At 40.3% G+C, this 19,107-nt stretch overlaps 1 protein-coding gene across 3 annotated transcripts in view; it reads right to left on the reverse strand.

Annotated features, from left to right (window-relative positions):
* nfkb2 (nuclear factor of kappa light polypeptide gene enhancer in B-cells 2 (p49/p100)) overlaps positions 1–15,499 on the reverse strand; it is a 30,546-nt gene extending 15,047 nt beyond the window's left edge. The window contains exons 1-4 of one of the 3 annotated variants that reach the window (XM_049599607.1): positions 15,444–15,499; positions 12,551–12,678; positions 3,222–3,261; positions 1,326–1,401 (exon numbers count right to left, since the gene is read on the reverse strand). In XM_049599607.1, coding sequence (XP_049455564.1) covers positions 1,326–1,401; positions 3,222–3,261; positions 12,551–12,567 — 133 coding nt within the window. In that variant the 5' untranslated portion in view covers positions 12,568–12,678; positions 15,444–15,499. Of the gene's footprint in view, positions 1–1,325; positions 1,402–3,221; positions 3,262–3,359; positions 3,604–6,486; positions 6,560–12,550; positions 12,679–15,443 lie in introns of those variants that run through there. The other 2 variants (XM_049599609.1, XM_049599608.1) reach the window with 2 other exon arrangements.
* Between the last annotated feature and the right edge of the window lie 3,608 nt (positions 15,500–19,107).

Raw genomic sequence — 19,107 nt, forward strand, 5'->3', positions numbered from 1 at the left:
TATGTAATTTCACAGGGTAAAAACAGAGTTTCTACAGATCAGAGGTTTTAAAAGGTTTACAACAAAATGCCAGACTTCTTACAAGAACTGTTCTCTTTCTGGAATTGTGGTCCTAAATTAGCTCTTTGGTTCCAACTCAATTTTCTAATATTTCACACCTGCTCTGTTTGGTTTGCTTCAATCAAAAAAAAGTTTGTTTGCCCCCTCAGTGTGGTTTATTTGTGCAGGTGTGAACACACCAAAACAACCGGACTGAGACCTTCTTGAAGAGGTGGTCTCAGTCCGGTTCCAAAGGAACTCTGGTGCGGTTGGTTTGTGGTGAGAAGGTGTTGCGACCTGGATGTGAAGCAACTGCAGTCACATGACACATTGTTTGGGTTAAACATGAGCATGTTACAGTCCTGGAGGATTATTAATGTGCACCTCCTCCTGTACTGCCTTAATATGCACATTCAGCACATCCAATGCATCAAAACATTGTTTTCTAGTTGGAGCCGCGTTTGCCTCGTTTTCAAACTGTATGCTTTGACTAAAATGAACAATGACAGCAATATAGTCCACGATGAGCAGCGCTAAAATCAACCTGCGTAGTTGTCCCTCCATTGTGACATTAGAAAGTGTCACATTTATCTTGCAAGTGTACTCTTCTTCAACGTTTGCTTTACTTCCTGGATTTTTCCCACATGGAAATTCTGACCAATCAAGAGCAGCTTTCTCACACAAGGCATTTGATCTGGTCCTCTTGTAAATGCTGCCGTGAGAACACGAACCAACTCTAGGCAATGATACAACTTTGGAACAACATGAGTCCCTGATTCAGACCAGAGGAGACCACTCTAGGGCTGACAGCATCTTAAGAGCAAATATAAGGTTCTAGAAAGTCCAGGTGAAGGTTCTCACGTACCTGCAGGTTTGATACGTTTAACGTCTCCTAATGTTTTGAATGAAAACTTTTCTGATGGTGTCGATTCTTTAATCTCATTAAATGGTCAGTTACATGGTACTTGTTCATCAGTAATCATTATGGATGATGTTTTCATTTTCAAGTAAAATACAGGCTGGATCTGAGTACTGAGGCCTGGCCGCTGCGTTCAGGTACAGATAAGAGTTATTATCTGATTGTAGTTATTCAGAGAACATGATAAACATGAAATAAAATCTTTAATTACAGAATGAAAAGATCTGAAATGTGGTCAAATGAAAAGAATATTCAATCAGAATCACTTGATTTAAATATAAATATGTTCTGAGAACTGAGTCGTGTGTTCGGAGGCTGTCTGATGAATTTCAGGCAGCAAATCTTGATGTGTGGTCTGACTGCGTACCTGTCTCAGGTATGTAGGGTTCAGTCTTTATGTCCACTGGAGGAATGTAGTCGTACTGCATCAAATTCATCTGCAGCTGAAGAAGAAAAAATATGTTCAACATGTAAAACTGTAACAGATCATATATAAATAATCGGACAATCATTTAATCATCGATCAATCAGTGTCTCGATCTTTAAGGTTTCTAAGAAGCCCTGAAAAGTGAAAAGGTCACAAAAATCGTCATTCAGAACCTCGGGGGCTCCACAGTTGAGTTGTGTGAATTATTATCAATCATCAGTAACAGATATCTGAATATACATGCGCAGAAGCTATAACTCAATAACTGAACTCGGTATTGGAAGCATTTCCAGTATCTGTTTGTAGTCCGAGCAGTACTTCGGATTATTATCAATCATCAGTTATCAGTAAAAAGTGACACGTCTCTGGTATCAGGGTGATTATTGATCAATCAGTTCGATGATCATGCTGATCATTCCTTCAGTGAAAAAAACAACCCTAAAATAATCTGACTACAGAGCGTCTGATGTGACCTTTAATAAAATGAATCTCTCTTTAGACTTTATTATGAAAGAAAACTTTGATCTCTGACAACATCTATAACTATTTTAACATTTCATAGACTGAAGGAAGTTATTAATCAAACTGAAATCAAACGTCGCAGCTCTGTTTTCTCATTATCAGTCACACGTTCACTTTGTTTCGTCATTTGCATTTAGTTTTTACATTTTTCCACATGACTGCATTCATCAGTGGAGGGAAATTAACACTTGTATCAACTCCAAAAACACAGTTTTAAACCTCTGAATTATGTTAAATATAATCTAAAGACATTTAAATTGAGAAATCTGATTAGACTTTTAAGTCCTATCTTTTAGTTTAGTATTGTTTTATCTGTTGCCTCATTTTATCTGCAACAATAATATAACTGTATTTATTATAAAAACATTCTGCATGAAAAATTTAAGTTTGTCAAAGTGTAGAAAAAAGACTGGAGTTTAGACTGAAAGCAGGAAACCCAAAGTTCCCACACTGGGTTTGACACTGAAGAAGACACTGATTAAAACATCGACTTCTGCAGAAACTTTTTTTCTCATCTGTGAGATTTTGACATTCAGAGCTAAACTTTTAGATTTTGAGCTGAAACTGAAACTGAGCAGAGTTTGTTCCTTCGACACTGACGAGTCAACGAATCACAAAAACAGCAACCAAATATATTTTCATCTGCAGATTTTATTTTAAGTTAACATTATGTTCATGTGAAGCTTCAGGGTCAAACATGGCTGTGGGAAATTAGAGTTTCACTTTTCAGTCTTTGTGACATTGTGCACATTTTATTGACACATCCTGAACTAAAAATCTTTTCTCCACCAAGTTTGGATTTCTCCTGCAGAGTTATTTACAGCTTTACAGACAGAGTTATTGATTTGATTTAACTTTGTATCGATAAGGTGAATTTGGGAAACTCTGAAAGGCTGCAAACAAAACAGCATCAACAGACAGTTTTTGTTTCTTTCAGTTTTACAAACGATGATTAACAACGAGTTTAAAATCTTCCTCACCCTGACAGTCGCATTTTTATCACAGCTGATTCTTAAAACAACAACAACAACAACAACAAAAGCAAACAGCTGCTGGCAGCGTGACATCTGTCTAACATTACATATGATAATAAATATATCATAAATGATGGTCAGCGTGAACACTGAAGCACACAGCAGAGACATGATATGTAAGTCATGTCTTAGTGGTATAAGATCTTTTTGGCCCTACCAGGAGCCCATACATGTGACAAAACTCCAATCAACACCCTGACTGATAATCTGGGAGAGTCACTAATGATCAAGTCACAGATCAGAGAGCAGTTTGAGTGTTTGAACAGAAAAGAGGACTCACGTCGTTGTCGTAGACGTTGATGAACTGAGCTTCAGTCATCCTGCAGGAGACACACACACACACACACACACACACACACAGACTGTTAGAGGCTTTAAACCTGAAAGAGTTCAAACAGGAAACAGGAAACACTCTGACCTGAGTCACTTTAAATCCCGTCTGAAGAACAAGAGTCTCGATGCAACGAGCGAGTAAACAACAAGTAAACAAACAAACAAACCGAACGACAGAAAAATAAAAATGTTCTGGAGCAGTTTCACTTTCACATGACGGACCAGAGAGCCTCGAACACAACACACTCCCTCTCTCTGTTTCTTCTTCTCCGCTGTTTTTCTTCCACCCTCCCTCTTCTTCTTCTTCTCTGTCTGTGTCTGTGTGTCGTCTCACCCTCCCCTCCCCCTCCCCCTCCCCCTCCCCTCGGCCTGTTTTCAGTCACTTCCTGGAAGTGGCCGAGCCGAGGAAAACCCCCAGAATTCCAGATCTGAGTGGGGCGGAGCTGCTGCTGATGATGTCACTCTGCTGCTGCTGATCACAAACTCTGAGCAGAAGCAGAGGAAGAAGAAGAAGAAGATTTTGTCTGAAGGAAAACAGGGAACTGTTTTAAAGACAAGACCAGACAGCAGAGACGAGTTTGTCCTCTGCTCACAGAGACGCCTGTCGTTAAAGGAAAACTATATAAAGCTGTAGAAAGCTCTCAGCTGTCTGAAGTGCAAACAGACTTCCACAGAGGTCGAACCAAAGACAGTAAAAAGGTTATTAAACATCTGAAACACTTTACTGCACAGCTTCATCCAACCTTCGCTGAACTCATACTAAAGAAAAGAGTGAACTGGACCCTCCTCCTCCTCCTCACAGTCGTGCACATCTGAAAATGTTTAGTTTCAACAGAAACCTTCATCTGGGACATCAGAGCGCCTCCAGAGCCCGAGGACTGTATCCAGACACATCTTTATTCAACAGAGGTTCCCTGAACGCCACGCCAAACCACCTCTCCCCAAAATTTGGATCATACAGCAAATATGAGCTGATAATTAAAGGGACAGTTCAGCATCTTGAGGAATACATCCATTTGTTTTCTCTCAGAGAGTCAGGCTTTCACTCTGAGGTCTTTATATGAAGCTGCAGCCAGTTAGCTTAGCACAACGACAGGAAGCAGCGAGGCCAGAGATTGACTAAAAGAAAAACAAACAAAAAAAACCCACCATTTTGGTGTTGTTCAGATATTACTCATCTAAGAGGGCTACTTATTATGTAAACCTGAATGGTTTGGTTTGGTTTGTCCGTACTGTAGAAACATGGCGGTGCAACATAGCGATCTCTGTAGACGACGACCTGCTCCCTGTATAGCTCATTCTGAGGGAACGAAAACACAGCGATTCTGATTTTCAGCTGATTATACACTACAGAAGGTGGCACGGTGACGTAGTGGTTAGCACTGTCGCCTCACAGCAAGAGGGCTCCTAATTCGATCCCAGGGTGGAGGAGCCCCTCTATGTGGAGTTTGCATGTTCTCCCTGTGTCAGCGTGGGTTTCCTCCAGGTGCTCCCACATGTTCTCCCCGTGTCAGCGTGGGTTTCCTCCAGGTGCTCTGACATGTTCTCCCTGTGTCAGTGTGGGTTTCCTCCAGGTGCTCTGACATGTTCTCCCTGTGTCAGCGTGGGTTTCCTCCAGGTGCTCCCACATGTTCTCCCTGTGTCAGCGTGGGTTTCCTCCAGGTGCTCTGACATGTTCTCCCCGTGTCAGCGTGGGTTTCCTCCAGGTGCTCTGACATGTTCTTCCCGTGTCAGCGTGGGTTTCCTCCAGGTGCTCTGACATGTTCTCCCTGTGTCAGTGTGGGTTTCCTCCAGGTGCTCTGACATGTTCTCCCCGTGTCAGCGTGGGTTTCCTCCAGGTGCTCTGACATGTTCTCCCTGTGTCAGCGTGGGTTTCCTCCAGGTGCTCTGACATGTTCTTCCCGTGTCAGCGTGGGTTTCCTCCAGGTGCTCCCACATGTTCTCCCCGTGTCAGCGTGGGTTTCCTCCAGGTGCTCTGACATGTTCTCCCTGTGTCAGCGTGGGTTTCCTCCAGGTGCTCCGACATGTTCTCCCTGTGTCAGCGTGGGTTTCCTCCAGGTGCTCCAGCTTCCTCCCACAGTCCAAAGACATGCAGGTTAACTGGTGACTCTAAATTGTCCGTAGGTGTGAATGTGAGTGTGAATGGTTGTCTGTCTCTATGTGTCAGCCCTGTGATAGTCTGGTGACCTGTCCAGGGTGAACTCTGCCTCTCACCCAGTGTCAGCTGGGATAGGCTCCAGCCCTAGTGACTCCTAACAGGATAAGCGCTTATGAAAAATGAATGAATGAAGGAATGAATGAATGAACGAACGAAATCATTGATCATTAAAGAAATCAGACTGATTAGATTATATTCACTTTAAATCTGACATACTGGAGGTTAAGGTAAAAGCAGCAGTGTGACTGTCAAATTATAAAAATACTGTGTTACACGTAAAAGTCCTGCATTCAATTTTTTTGTAAAGTTTTAAGTCTCTGCGACAAAACAGACTTCAAGTATTAAAGTGACAGTACTCATGAGGCAGCAGAATAGCCCCTTCCACTTTAATGGTACTGTATCATAAACTGCATTATCTGACTGTTATTACAAGTACTATTACTGCTATTACTACTGTGGCAGTTCATTCACACTACCAAACTGTATTAATATTTTGTAAAATTTTATAAAATCAGTTTAGGTTGAATGTGTGGAAGTTTAATCTGTTAAGTAACTAAAATGGACGCATGTTTCTAAATCCTGCTGAGACAAACGTCCTTTAACTCTTCAGATTCTTAAAGTGGCAGTCGGATGATCTTGTTATCGTCTTGATGTGAATGATTTAATGCAGGTTTGCATCCAGGACTAAACCACAACCTGTGGCTGAGCTCTGATCTCACATCGTTCACATTCAGCTCTGAAAGCTTTTTCAGTTTGACCTTTGTTTAACTGCGCCTCCTGCTCTGTGCACGAATGGAAACACGAGTGTCGTCTGCGTACGATGAGATATTTAATTGTTTTCTATAATCTGAGCAGGACAGCAAATGTAGATAAGCATGAAACTGAGAACCTGAGACGAACATCTGGGATTATTTCTGATATTTTACAGACTAAATGACAAAAATCACTTAAAAACACCTGACAGTTTAATCCAGACTAAATAATTCTCAGATAAACATGAAAACAACCAGAGAAGGACACAAACTTTATCAAAGGACAAATAACAAACACAGACCTGCTGGTTCATGCTCAGCGTCTCTGTACTTCCTCTCTGCTTGTCTCTTTGATGGTGTTTTGGTTCAGTACTCTGACTTCCTGTCCCTCCTCAGCTTCGCAGCATCAGACAAAACCCGCCTTCTGACTCAAATCTGATCTCAATCATCTCCAGGTGGGACAGCCCCCCCTGAGAGCAGCCAATCAGGTCACAGCTGTTCATTAGCATAAACCCACAGCAGGTAGAGTACGAGGAGAGAAAACCCAACGGGGAAAGTTTGTGTTCGGGGTATTTTCAGCATGACCTCTGACCTCAGCAGGAATCCACAGAGGTGATTTTACTTTTCTGTTTCTCTGAAACGTGTCAGACCTTCTGTTCCTATCAGCCTGATGAAATGTAACCTCACATCAATGTCCTCACAAACTTCCCCCAAAACACCTGAGTCAGGACCAAACAAACCAACAAACACTGAGACCTTTACAAACAGCTGCTTCACTGTCCCTTTGTTCACAAGCTTTAAACACTGTCGTCGTGTCTCAGACATTACGTTGTTCATGTTTCTGACAGAATCAGGATTCACTCAGAGAAACCACTGACCTGCATGTAGCAGCTCGGGCTGCGGAAGAAAATGTTAGCATTGTGCATTTCTGCAAACCACAGACACGTTTCATACGTATCATATCAGTGAGTGACGTATGATATAAGCAGAAGGTGGAGGGGATGGTGGAGAGACGCCTGCCAAGCTGCTGACCACTGTTCAACACCAACACACAATAAAACCAGTTGTGCTTTAGTGAGTTAATGTCATGTTTCCAGCAGCTTTTCAGCCCTCATGGGTGGATCGTTTTTACTGAGATATTGCTGCATTTCCATCCATCCATTTTCATGCACTCATGCGGGTTGGAGCGTCGGGAGCAGCAAAGCACGAGCTGAGCAAAGCACCCCAGACATCCCTCTCCCCAGCAACGCTTTCCAGCTCCTCCTGGAGGACCCCGAGGTGATCCCAGGCCATGTCATGCACACTTACATGTGCCCAGCCCTCACAGGTTTACAAGACACCATTACATTGATGTTGCAGTAACAATCAAGAGTGTGTGTGATTTAACTACTCAGTCCAGAAACAAAATCCTCGGCCTTCTACCTCAGGCCAGGCAAAGAAATTCAGCCACATAAAAGGTTCTCCTTCTGAAACAAAACTTTTGATGATCATCCAACCAAAACAAATCAACAAAGACAGAGGTCATTTTACTGAAAAGTACGTTCCTTATGTCTTGATCATCGGACAGGAAAAACAGGAAGTGAACCTCATTCTCAACTTTACCGATGTTACACAACAAACAGATTCTGAGTCCAGCTCCAAATCCAGCTCCTGGGCAGTGACTTGTGGCGTCAAGAACCAACAAAAAAAAAAAGGCGTCCTTTAACGTCGGCATGATATGTGGCTGGTTGCCATTATAGTTTAACAGCACCTGACAGCGTCAGGAGGAAACACAGCAGGACAAGGACGAAGGTTAAGGCTGTGGAAGTCTGCGTGGGGTGAGTGGATGGATCCAGCAAACACCGACTTTCAGCTGAGAGAGCAGTGTTCACTTCCTGAAAGATTGTAAAGCCAAACCCTGTTCTGTTTTCCTAAACCCAACTACGTGTGTTTATTGACGAAAAAACATCAATTCACATTGTCATACTGATGTAGCGCTTTTATTTTGAAAGAGACTGTATCAAACTGTACATTTCCTGTGAAAACAGAAGTGTATTTTGAAAACAGACAATGCATGTAACAGGCTGAAGTTGACACGGCGTCCCAGAACGTCAACAACCAACACACCCAGGGTACCTTGGACGTCATATGTGGACGTGGAAAGTCCATGACCAAACGTGGACATGTGACGAGGTCACAGTGAGGATGATGATGGTCCTCCACAGGTGGCGTTAAACCTTCCAGTCTCTGAGACTGACGCTAACATTCCTGATTGCAACTGTGCAATCTTTGCCTTTTGTTTAGATTATACTTCACGTATGTTTCCACACTTTAGCTGCTCTTTCAAGTTCATAGTTTTAGGTTATACCATGAGTCAACAGACCATCTTTCTGCAAAACATTTCACTCCTGATCTCCTGATTATCCATCATCATCATCATCCTCACTGTGACCTCATCACATGTCCACGTTTGGTCATGGACTTTCCATGTCCACATATGGCGTCCAAGGTACCCTGGGTGTGTTGGTTGTTGACGTTCTTACAAGATACACTTCTGTTTTCACAGGAAATGTACGTCAGTATAACAACACGGATTGACTTTTTTCCCTTCAATAACACAATCTTACAGGAAGTGAACACCTCCCTTCAGTAGGTGTCAGTGGTTGTTGGACCCATCCACCTCCCCTCCCACCTGCCCCACTCCGACTTTTGTCCCCTTTATCTCACGTTGTTGTCCTGAGGCGTTTTCCCCTGACACCGCCGGGCGCCATTAAACTATAACAGCAACCAGACGTGTATCACGCCGACATTAAAGGATGGCTGTTTTTGTTGGATTCTGACGCCGCAAGTCACTGCCCAAGTGCCAGATTTCAACGACTTCAGAGTGAAACCGAGCTCAAATATCACAGGTTCACCTGTTCTGGAAAATAAATGACTAATTGTTCAGCTCGTTAGCTCGGGGACGACAGTGGGAAGTGTCCCAGGTAATCAGTCTCTGATCCGACATCTTCACAAGTCTGTTCCAAAGCCGAAGTGTTTGACATTTATGCCTGATGTTTGGAGATTCACATCCCATAATCTCCACTGATGGCCAGAACTGAAGTTTGTGGACACTCAGGAAGAATCAAATCGTAAAAATAAACCTTAAATTGTTTTGGTCAAAAACCTCAACATAGACACTGAGCTTGTTTCTGTAGCTCATCTGGTTCAAAGGTTACTGCCCAAACTGTTTTCTGGTGGCGGCCATATTGAATTTTACCGGTCATCAGAATGCCGATCTGTGACGCCCAGATGTCTTCTACATGTGTACAGCTACATGTGTTCAGCTACATGTGTACAGCTACATGTGTTCAGCTACATGTGTACAGCTACATGTGTACAGCTACATGTGTTCAGCTACATGTGTACAGCTACATGTGTTCAGCTACATGTGTTCAGCTACATGTGTTCAACTACATGTGTTCAGCTACATGTGTTCAGCTACATGTGTACAGCTACATGTGTTCAGCTACATGTGTACAGCTACATGTGTACAGCTACATGTGTTCAGCTACATGTGTTCAGCTACATGTGTTCAACTACATGTGTTCAGCTATATGTGTTCAGCTACATGTGTTCAGCTACATGTGTTCAGCTACATGTGTTCAACTACATGTGTTCAGCTATATGTGTTCAGCTACATGTGTACAGCTACATGTGTTCAGCTACATGTGTTCAGCTACATGTGTTCAACTACATGTGTTCAGCTATATGTGTTCAGCTACATGTGTACAGCTACATGTGTTCAGCTATATGTGTTCAACTACATGTGTTCAACTACATGTGTTCAACTACATGTGTTCAGCTATATGTGTTCAGCTACATGTGTTCAGCTACATGTGTACAGCTACATGTGTACAGCTACATGTGTTCAGCTACATGTGTACAGCTACATGTGTTCAGCTATATGTGTTCAGCTACATGTGTTCAGCTACATGTGTTCAGCTACATGTGTTCAACTACATGTGTTCAGCTATATGTGTTCAGCTACATGTGTACAGCTACATGTGTTCAGCTACATGTGTTCAGCTACATGTGTTCAGCTACATGTGTACAGCTACATGTGTTCAGCTACATGTGTACAGCTACATGTGTTCAGCTACATGTGTTCAGCTACATGTGTTCAACTACATGTGTTCAGCTACATGTGTTCAGCTACATGTGTACAGCTACATGTGTTCAGCTACATGTGTACAGCTACATGTGTACAGCTACATGTGTTCAGCTACATGTGTTCAGCTACATGTGTACAGCTACATGTGTTCAGCTAAATGTGTTCAACTACATGTGTTCAGCTAGATGTGTTCAACTACATGTGTTCAGCTAGATGTGTTCAACTACATGTGTTCAGCTAAATGTGTTCAACTACATGTGTTCAGCTAGATGTGTTCAACTACATGTGTTCAGCTAGATGTGTTCAACTACATGTGTTCAACTAAATGTGTTCAACTACATGTGTTCAGCTACATGTGTTCAGCTAAATGTGTTCAACTACATGTGTTCAGCTAGATGTGTTCAGCTACATGTGTACAGCTACATGTGTTCAGCTACATGTGTTCAGCTACATGTGTTCAGCTAGATGTGTTCAGCTACATGTGTACATCTACATGTGTACAGCTACATGTGTTCAGCTACATGTGTACAGCTACATGTGTACATCTACATGTGTACAGCTACATGTGTTCAGCTACATGTGTACAGCTACATGTGTACAGCTACATGTGTTCAGCTACATGTGTTCAGCTACATGTGTACAGCTACATGTGTACAACTACATGTGTACAGCTACATGTGTTCAGCTACATGTGTACAGCTACATGTGTTCAGCTACATGTGTTCAGCTACATGTGTACAGCTACATGTGTTCAGCTAGATGTGTTCAGCTACATGTGTTCAGCTAGATGTGTTCAGCTACATGTGTTCAGCTAGATGTGTTCAGCTACATGTGTACAGCTAGATGTGTTCAGCTACATGTGTTCAGCTAGATGTGTTCAGCTACATGTGTACAGCTAGATGTGTTCAGCTAGATGTGTTCAGCTACATGTGTACAGCCAGATGTGTTCAGCTAGATGTGTTCAGCTAGATGTGTTCAGCTACATGTGTACAGCTAGATGTGTTCAGCTACATGTGTACAGCTAGATGTGTTCAGCTAGATGTGTTCAGCTACATGTGTTCAGCTAGATGTGTTCAGCTACATGTGTACAGCTAGATGTGTTCAGCTACATGTGTTCAGCTAGATGTGTTCAGCTACATGTGTTCAGCTAGATGTGTTCAACTACATGTGTTCAGCTAGATGTGTTCAGCTACATGTGTTCAGCTAGATGTGTACAGCTAGATGTGTTCAGCTACATGTGTTCAGCTAGATGTGTTCAACTACATGTGTTCAGCTAGATGTGTTCAGCTACATGTGTTCAGCTACATGTGTACAGCTAGATGTGTTCAGCTACATGTGTTCAGCTAGATGTGTTCAGCTACATGTGTACAGCTAGATGTGTTCAGCTACATGTGTACAGCTACATGTGTTCAGCTACATGTGTTCAACTACATGTGTTCAGCTAGATGTGTTCAGCTACATGTGTTCAGCTAGATGTGTTCAACTACATGTGTTCAGCTACATGTGTTCAGCTACATGTGTTCAGCTAAATGTGTTCAACTACATGTGTTCAGCTAGATGTGTTCAGCTACATGTGTTCAGCTACATGTGTACAGCTACATGTGTTCAGCTACATGTGTACATCTACATGTGTTCAGCTACATGTGTTCAGCTACATGTGTACAGCTATATGTGTTCAGCTACATGTGTACAGCTACATGTGTTCAGCTACATGTGTACAGCTACATGTGTTCAGCTACATGTGTACAGCTACATGTGTTCAGCTACATGTGTTCAGCTACATGTGTACAGCTACATGTGTACAGCTACATGTGTTCAGCTACATGTGTTCAGCTACATGTGTACAGCTACATGTGTTCAGCTAGATGTGTTCAACTACATGTGTTCAGCTACATGTGTACAGCTACATGTGTTCAGCTAGATGTGTTCAGCTACATGTGTTCAGCTACATGTGTTCAGCTAGATGTGTTCAGCTACATGTGTTCAGCTAGATGTGTTCAGCTACATGTGTTCAGCTAAATGTGTTCAACTACATGTGTTCAGCTAGATGTGTTCAGCTACATGTGTTCAGCTAGATGTGTTCAGCTACATGTGTTCAGCTACATGTGTACAGCTACATGTGTTCAGCTACATGTGTTCAGGTGCCCAGTTTTACCGCCCGACTGTTTGAACCAAAACATCTACAGATCAAACATGTTTGTTTGTTTGTTTATATCCATTAAAATGACACACACCTTAGAGCTCCCGCCATGACTCCGCAGAAACACTGATGATGATGATGAAGATGAAGGTGATGATGAAGGCTCCGCTCCCTGCAGGAGGAGGATGATCTGGTCTTCTTCGCTCCGTTTTTTTTTTTTCCCTGCAGACGCCAAATCAGGAGATAATCAGTACCCAGGGTCATATCTAAATCCATCAGAGGGGATTTCCACTCCTCCTCCTCCTCCTCCTCCCTGTGATTATTTGGGAACGATCTTCCACTTCCAACCCAAACAAACAACAAACTGCTCCTCCTCTTAAAGGAACAGTCGCCCATTTTCCCTCCAGACAAACATCAGTTTAATGTCTGTGGTTAGCCTAGCTTAGCACAAAGACTGGAAGCAGGGGAAAACTGTTAGCCTAGCTTAGCACAAAGACTGGAAGCAGAGGGAAACTGTTAGCCTAGCTTAGCACAGAGACTGGAAGCAGGGGGAAACTGTTAGCCTAGCTTAGCACAGAGACTGGAAGCAGAGGGAAACTGTTAGCCTAGCTTAGCACAGAGACTGGAAGCAGGGGGAAACTGTTAGCCTAGCTTAGCACAGAGACTGGAAGCAGAGGGAAACTGTTAGCCTAGCTTAGCACAGAGACTGGACACAGGGGGAAAGTGTTAGCCTAGCTTAGCACAGCGACTGGAAGCAGAGGGAAAGTGTTAGCCTGGCTTAGCACAGAGACTGGAAGCAGAGGGAAACTGTTAGTCTAGCTTAGCACAGAGACTGGGAGCAGAGGGAAACTGTTAGCCTAGCTAAGCACAGAGACTGGAAGCAGAGGGAAACTGTTAGCCTAGCTAAGCACAGAGACTGGACGCAGGGGGAAACTGTTAGCCTAGCTTAGCACAGAGACTGGAAGCAGAGGAAAACTGTTAGCCTAGCTAAGCACAGAGACTGGAAGCAGAGGGAAACTGTTAGCCTAGCTTAGCACAGAGACTGGACGCAGGGGGAAACTGTTAGCCTAGCTTAGCACAGAGACTGGAAGCAGAGGGTGAATGTGTGTTAATGAGGACAAACAGATTTAATTTGTTGAGATGAAAAAGAGTCAAACAGCTGCAGTTTGATGTGACTGTGTCACTGAGCAGCAACAACATTTATTTATCAGTAGAGTTTTTACACTTTGTGTTTTATTCTCACTCTGCTTCAGTAACTGAAACTGTGACTGAAAACTGAAAACTGAAGCAGAGGGAAACTGTTAGCCTAGCTAAGCACAGAGACTGGACACAGGGGGAAAGTGTTAGCCTAGCTTAGCACAGAGACTGGAAGCAGGGGAAAACTGTTAGCCTAGCTAAGCACAGAGACTGGATGCAGGGGGAAACTGTTAGCCTAGCTTAGCACAGAGACTGGACGCAGGGGGAAACTGTTAGCCTAGCTTAGCACAGAGACTGGAAGCAGAGGGAAACTGTTAGCCTAGCTTAGCACAGAGACTGGAAGCAGAGGAAAACTGTTTGCCTAGCTTAGCACAGAGACTGGACGCAGGGGGAAAGTGTTAGCCTAGCTTAGCACAGAGACTGGAAGCAGAGGGAAAGTGTTAGCCTAGCTCCATCAAAAAAGACAAAAATCCAACGTCTCCAAAGATGAAATTTCCTGATCGCACTCAAACTTCTCTTGATTTCTCACAGACACTTTTACACTCAGTAAAATACGTTCACAGGTTGCAAATAAACTCGTTAAAATGAACTTTAAATTTAGATTTTTTTTTTCTCTTCAAATAACTAATACATTTTGATGACTAAAGGTCGACTTACTAGCTTGTATTTTGAGCTTTCAGCTTCATCTCATGGTCTTCGTCTGTGGATGTTTTGTCCAAAATCAAAGGGGTTTTAACAGCTGACGAGTTCACGTGTCAGCATGCCGACTTTTATGTTTACAGACTCACCTCCTGGATGATGAAGACCGTGAGACGCAGCTGAAAGCTCCAGATGAAGCTGGTCAATGGATCAATGCTCCGTAAAGAGCAGGTTAGCGCACCTCAAGTTATTTTGTCACGTTTTAAGTTTATAAATCATTGAAATCAGATGATTTAATTTATTCTGCTGGAACTGTTTTATTTAATATCTGTTTTTAAAACATTAAATCTGAGTAAGTTCGTCATGTTTGTGTTTGAAGTTGTTCCTTTGATTTGAAACGACCTGTGCAGCTGCAGTTTGTATCTGAGCTGATGTGTTGGTTCATTAAACACAAAGCTGATCAACTTTAATCAAAGATACATTCAAGTAAAATCAGTCTGAGCCTGAGAATAAATCTGGATTACGTCACAAACATTTCTCTCTAACCAAGCTGAGTTAAGAAAAACAACATTTAGTTCTTGTTTTTTGTCTCTTGAGGATCAAATTGAATTCTAACAGTTTTCAGTCACGGTTTCAGTTACTGAAGCAGAGTGAGAATAAAACACAAAGTGTAAAAACTCTACTGATAAATAAATGTTGTTGCTGCTCAGTGACACAGTCACATCAAACTGCAGCTGTTTGACTCTTTTTCATCTCAACAAATTAAATCTGTTTGTCCTCATTAACACACATTCACCCTCTGACTCAGCTGCTCATTAACATTGATATTACTAACAATAATAATAATGATCAGCTGTTTCCAGGTTAATAAATCAGCTGATCTCTGATTTCAAAGAAGAAAATAAACTTTAAATTTTTCTGTTTAAATCAAAGTTTCACTTCTTTTCTTCTGTTTGGGATCAAATTCTTTTTTATGCTGAAAGTGAGTGATTTAAATTCACATTTCAGTTTGACGTTGATGTGAAAACATTTATCAGTCTCAGTGTCTGCAGCTGATCGAGTTATGGATCAGTTATGGATCAGTTATGGATCAGTTATGGATCAGCCTGTGCTCAGAGAGGCATAATAAAGAGTTTAAAGGTGAGTCTTACCTGTGTGCTGCAGCTCTGTCTGTCTGTCCGTTTCCCGAAAAACACTAAACTCCCAACAAACAGCAGCAAACACACCTGAGACAACTTCCTGTTCGGGCTTTTCAAAATAAAGTTAGCTGGAACAGAAAGCATTTATTTGTATTTTTTTTATTGGTCCTCATGTTTTTCTTCTGTTAGTTCTGTCAGTCACTGTCTTTTTGTCTCATAAAAGTTGCTAAGATTAAAATAATCAGCAGTAAATTAAGTTGTATTAATGTGTAATCTTTTTATGAAAATCTTTATTAAAAATGAAATATTCAGTATTATTGGAAGTTTTAAGTGTCCTGCTGTTGCTGTTGAAATAGGCCTAAAATGAAACAAACAGATAAATAAATAAATAAATAAATAAATAAATAAATAAATAAGAACAATTACATTATTACTCAGTCTTTTCTTTTATTTTGCATCACTTTCATATTTTTTCTCTTGTCTGTGTTTTTGGGTTTAATTGTTTTACTTATATCCCATCTTTCAATCATATAATAAATTAATATGTGGAGTTTATTCAGAGAAACTGCATAAAAACAAATATATTTGAGTCATTTTTAATCTTTGCATTCATGTATTCACGATTTCCAGTTTTATTGTGTTTTATATTGTTATTGTTGTTATTGTTATTTCAATTTTTACTCCTATTTTTGTGCCTCTCACTTTAACTTAAACAACATTTTGGTCTTTCTGAACGTGTTTTATAAATAAACTTGATTTTATTTAAAGTAAATATGATAGAAAATAATAATCATTTTGGTTTGAAATAAACTTTTGGTCCCTTTTAAACTTTTATTTCCAGCTGTCCGCAGAGTTTAGTAAACAGAGGCTTTTAATTTGAAGGTCAGCTCTCTGAACCGGAAGCAGCTCGGCGATGTTGTCACGGTAACCAGCAGCCTGTCAGTCAGAGTGGAAAGCCCCGGAGCTCGCGGGGAATTCCGGCGCAACGTGGCAAATACAGCGCGCTGATTGGTGGAGGCAGGAGGAGAGACCCGCCCACCGCCGAGTACATGCATTTTTATTTATTTATTTATTTATTTATTTATTTATTTATTAGGGTCCGGGCAGGACACTATTGTAATCCTAACTATTCTTCTTTCTTCTTCTTCTTCTTGCGAGGAAATCATACTTCCCATGGATGAAAACTCACCAAACTTTGCACAAAGGTCCAGTCTCATGCCAGATATCCTCAGCTGTAAACTCAAGCCAATAGTCCTGATGGTGGCGCTACAGCAAGCGTCTAAAGTTCAAAACTTTGAAAATTCATAACAAACCAACCATACGTGCTACAACTTCACAACTTTCATCAAACTGTAGCCCCAATACTGAAGAAACTTTTGTACATTTAAACCTATTAAAAATTATGAAGTCCATCACTCTGTTTTTTTCAAAAACTGTAAAACTTCTTAAACCTATCTCCTCCCACAGTTTTTGCTCAGTTGACACCAAACTTGCTACAGAGCATCTTCAGACTGTCCTACACAAACTATGCTTCTCAGATTTTTGATTTATCAAAAATTGAGCCTACAGTGCATCAAAATGTTTGACTGTAAACGGTACTGTAAACATATACATGCAAATTCTTGCTAAATAAATCTTCAATGTTCATGAAAAAAAGACAAAATTCTAGAGTCATGGTAGATGATGTGTGGCAAATTTCAGAATTTTATCTCAAAAACTGAATTTTTGACAGCATTTTGAATTTTGCTCTAATGTGAACAATTGGAGTCAATGTAAAAATGGCAATTTTAAACATCAGTTTTTCACTTATGGAGCAAATCAATCATTGTTACAAACAAATTACCAACATCTCCATGCTGTCTAGATGCAATATGTGTATTTTCAGATTTTTGTCTTAATAACTGAATTTTTTACAGTGGTTTGAAATCTGCTTTTCCATGCATGGATGGCTGCTAAACCTGCACGTCTGGCTTAGTCAGTGTGTGAAGCTACACATGAATTGTCACTGACTAATTAGCTCAGTGAGATAGAAATTAATTGTTAGTCTCAGAGGTTGTGAGTTCAAGCCTCAGCTGATGCAAAAGGCAGATTGTGTTGCTAAATTCCTGAATGTCTTCCAATTCTTCTGCTTGTTGCTCAGAATTGCCTGAAAATGCCCGGACCCGACCCATCGCTGCGCAGCAGCTATAATTACTGTTGTTGTTGTTGTTGATTTTATCAAATAAATTCAGAGTAAAAGAAAATAATCAGATCAAATAATTAAAGAATATGATAAAATAATGTTCAAATATTTTAAATTTACAACATAATAAATTTATATGACTTAATTATAATAAACACCCACAAATAAACACTCAGTGGTGAAACTGTTGATTATTAGTTAAATTTTTTGTCAAACTTTTCATAAGTTAAATTTAATTAAATATTTCTTATTAAAAACAAGGACCTGTATGGAAGCCCAGCTGTGTCAAAAAAAGAGAGAAATGTTCATACGGACAAAAATAAAAATACTCCAGGTTAATAAACATCATGAGAAACTGTCAAATTTAATATCTTATCATTTGTAATAATTCTCAGAAAATGAAACATTTCATATGTTATTGATATTTATTAAGATACAAACAAGCAGACAGAGAAATAATCAGTGTACAGTTAGTTTGATTAAAGATTTGATTTAGAGTGACACAAAACAGACATCCTTATTCACATAAACTTACAAACCTTAAATGTATTACACAAAAACATTCCCTGCATGTTTATAATATTGATGACCAAGTATCTGTCACACAAACCTGTCTATGTGACATCACCAATTAGCTGTGACAAATATAAACAGTCCAAATGTACATTTATTACAACTGTCTTTGCCTTACAAATAAATATATATAAATATTAATATTACATATAAACCTTCATCAACTTGATATATTTAAATAACCCACACCAACATCTTATCAGCTCGTTAACCTCAGAAAATTTTATCTAATGAAGTCTGATTATATTCTGACGTGTTTCTTCTCTCTGCATCAAGTTTTTGTATTTTTATATTTGCATAGTTCTTTTTTAAATTTAATTATTGTTCACTGATTAGTTCGTTTTTCTGCTCGGTGTCACGTCACTTATCTTTTGTTGTATTTTTCTTAATTATCTTTAGTTGTTTTCTTTTTAAACTTCTTCTCCTTGAGGGAAAAAAAACCCGAAAACAAAAAGCAAATATTTTGAGATATTTCATCACATCAATAAGATATTTTAACACCGTATCTCTTTATGTGACTCAGAATAATGTCACACGTCAAAATTCTGACTCGTAACTGTGATGACGATGACGTTAATGAACATTTTGTGTGTTTTAGACTCGACTTATAATTCTAAAAAACATCTTCAAATCTCAAAATATTCCCTCACTAAAGGCTGAATAACGATACAGAAAATTATTACAGTCGTATCTCGGATTATTTTCAATGTCATTTTGAACTTTGATAATAATACATTTTATTTAAAAGGCGCCTTACAGAGCGAAAACTAAAATAACTGTGACATGTGACATGCTGCTGTCATCTGCTGAATAAAGTTACAATTAAAACATGTTTATAATTTAAATGAGGAGTTCCCTCAAACATTAAAACAGCATCAACCTTTAATGAAATAATAATACAAGTAAAAACTCGTGAACAGG

This window comes from Epinephelus fuscoguttatus, linkage group LG16 (genome assembly GCF_011397635.1).
Source record: "Epinephelus fuscoguttatus linkage group LG16, E.fuscoguttatus.final_Chr_v1".
NCBI classification, from domain to species: domain Eukaryota; kingdom Metazoa; phylum Chordata; class Actinopteri; order Perciformes; family Serranidae; genus Epinephelus; species Epinephelus fuscoguttatus.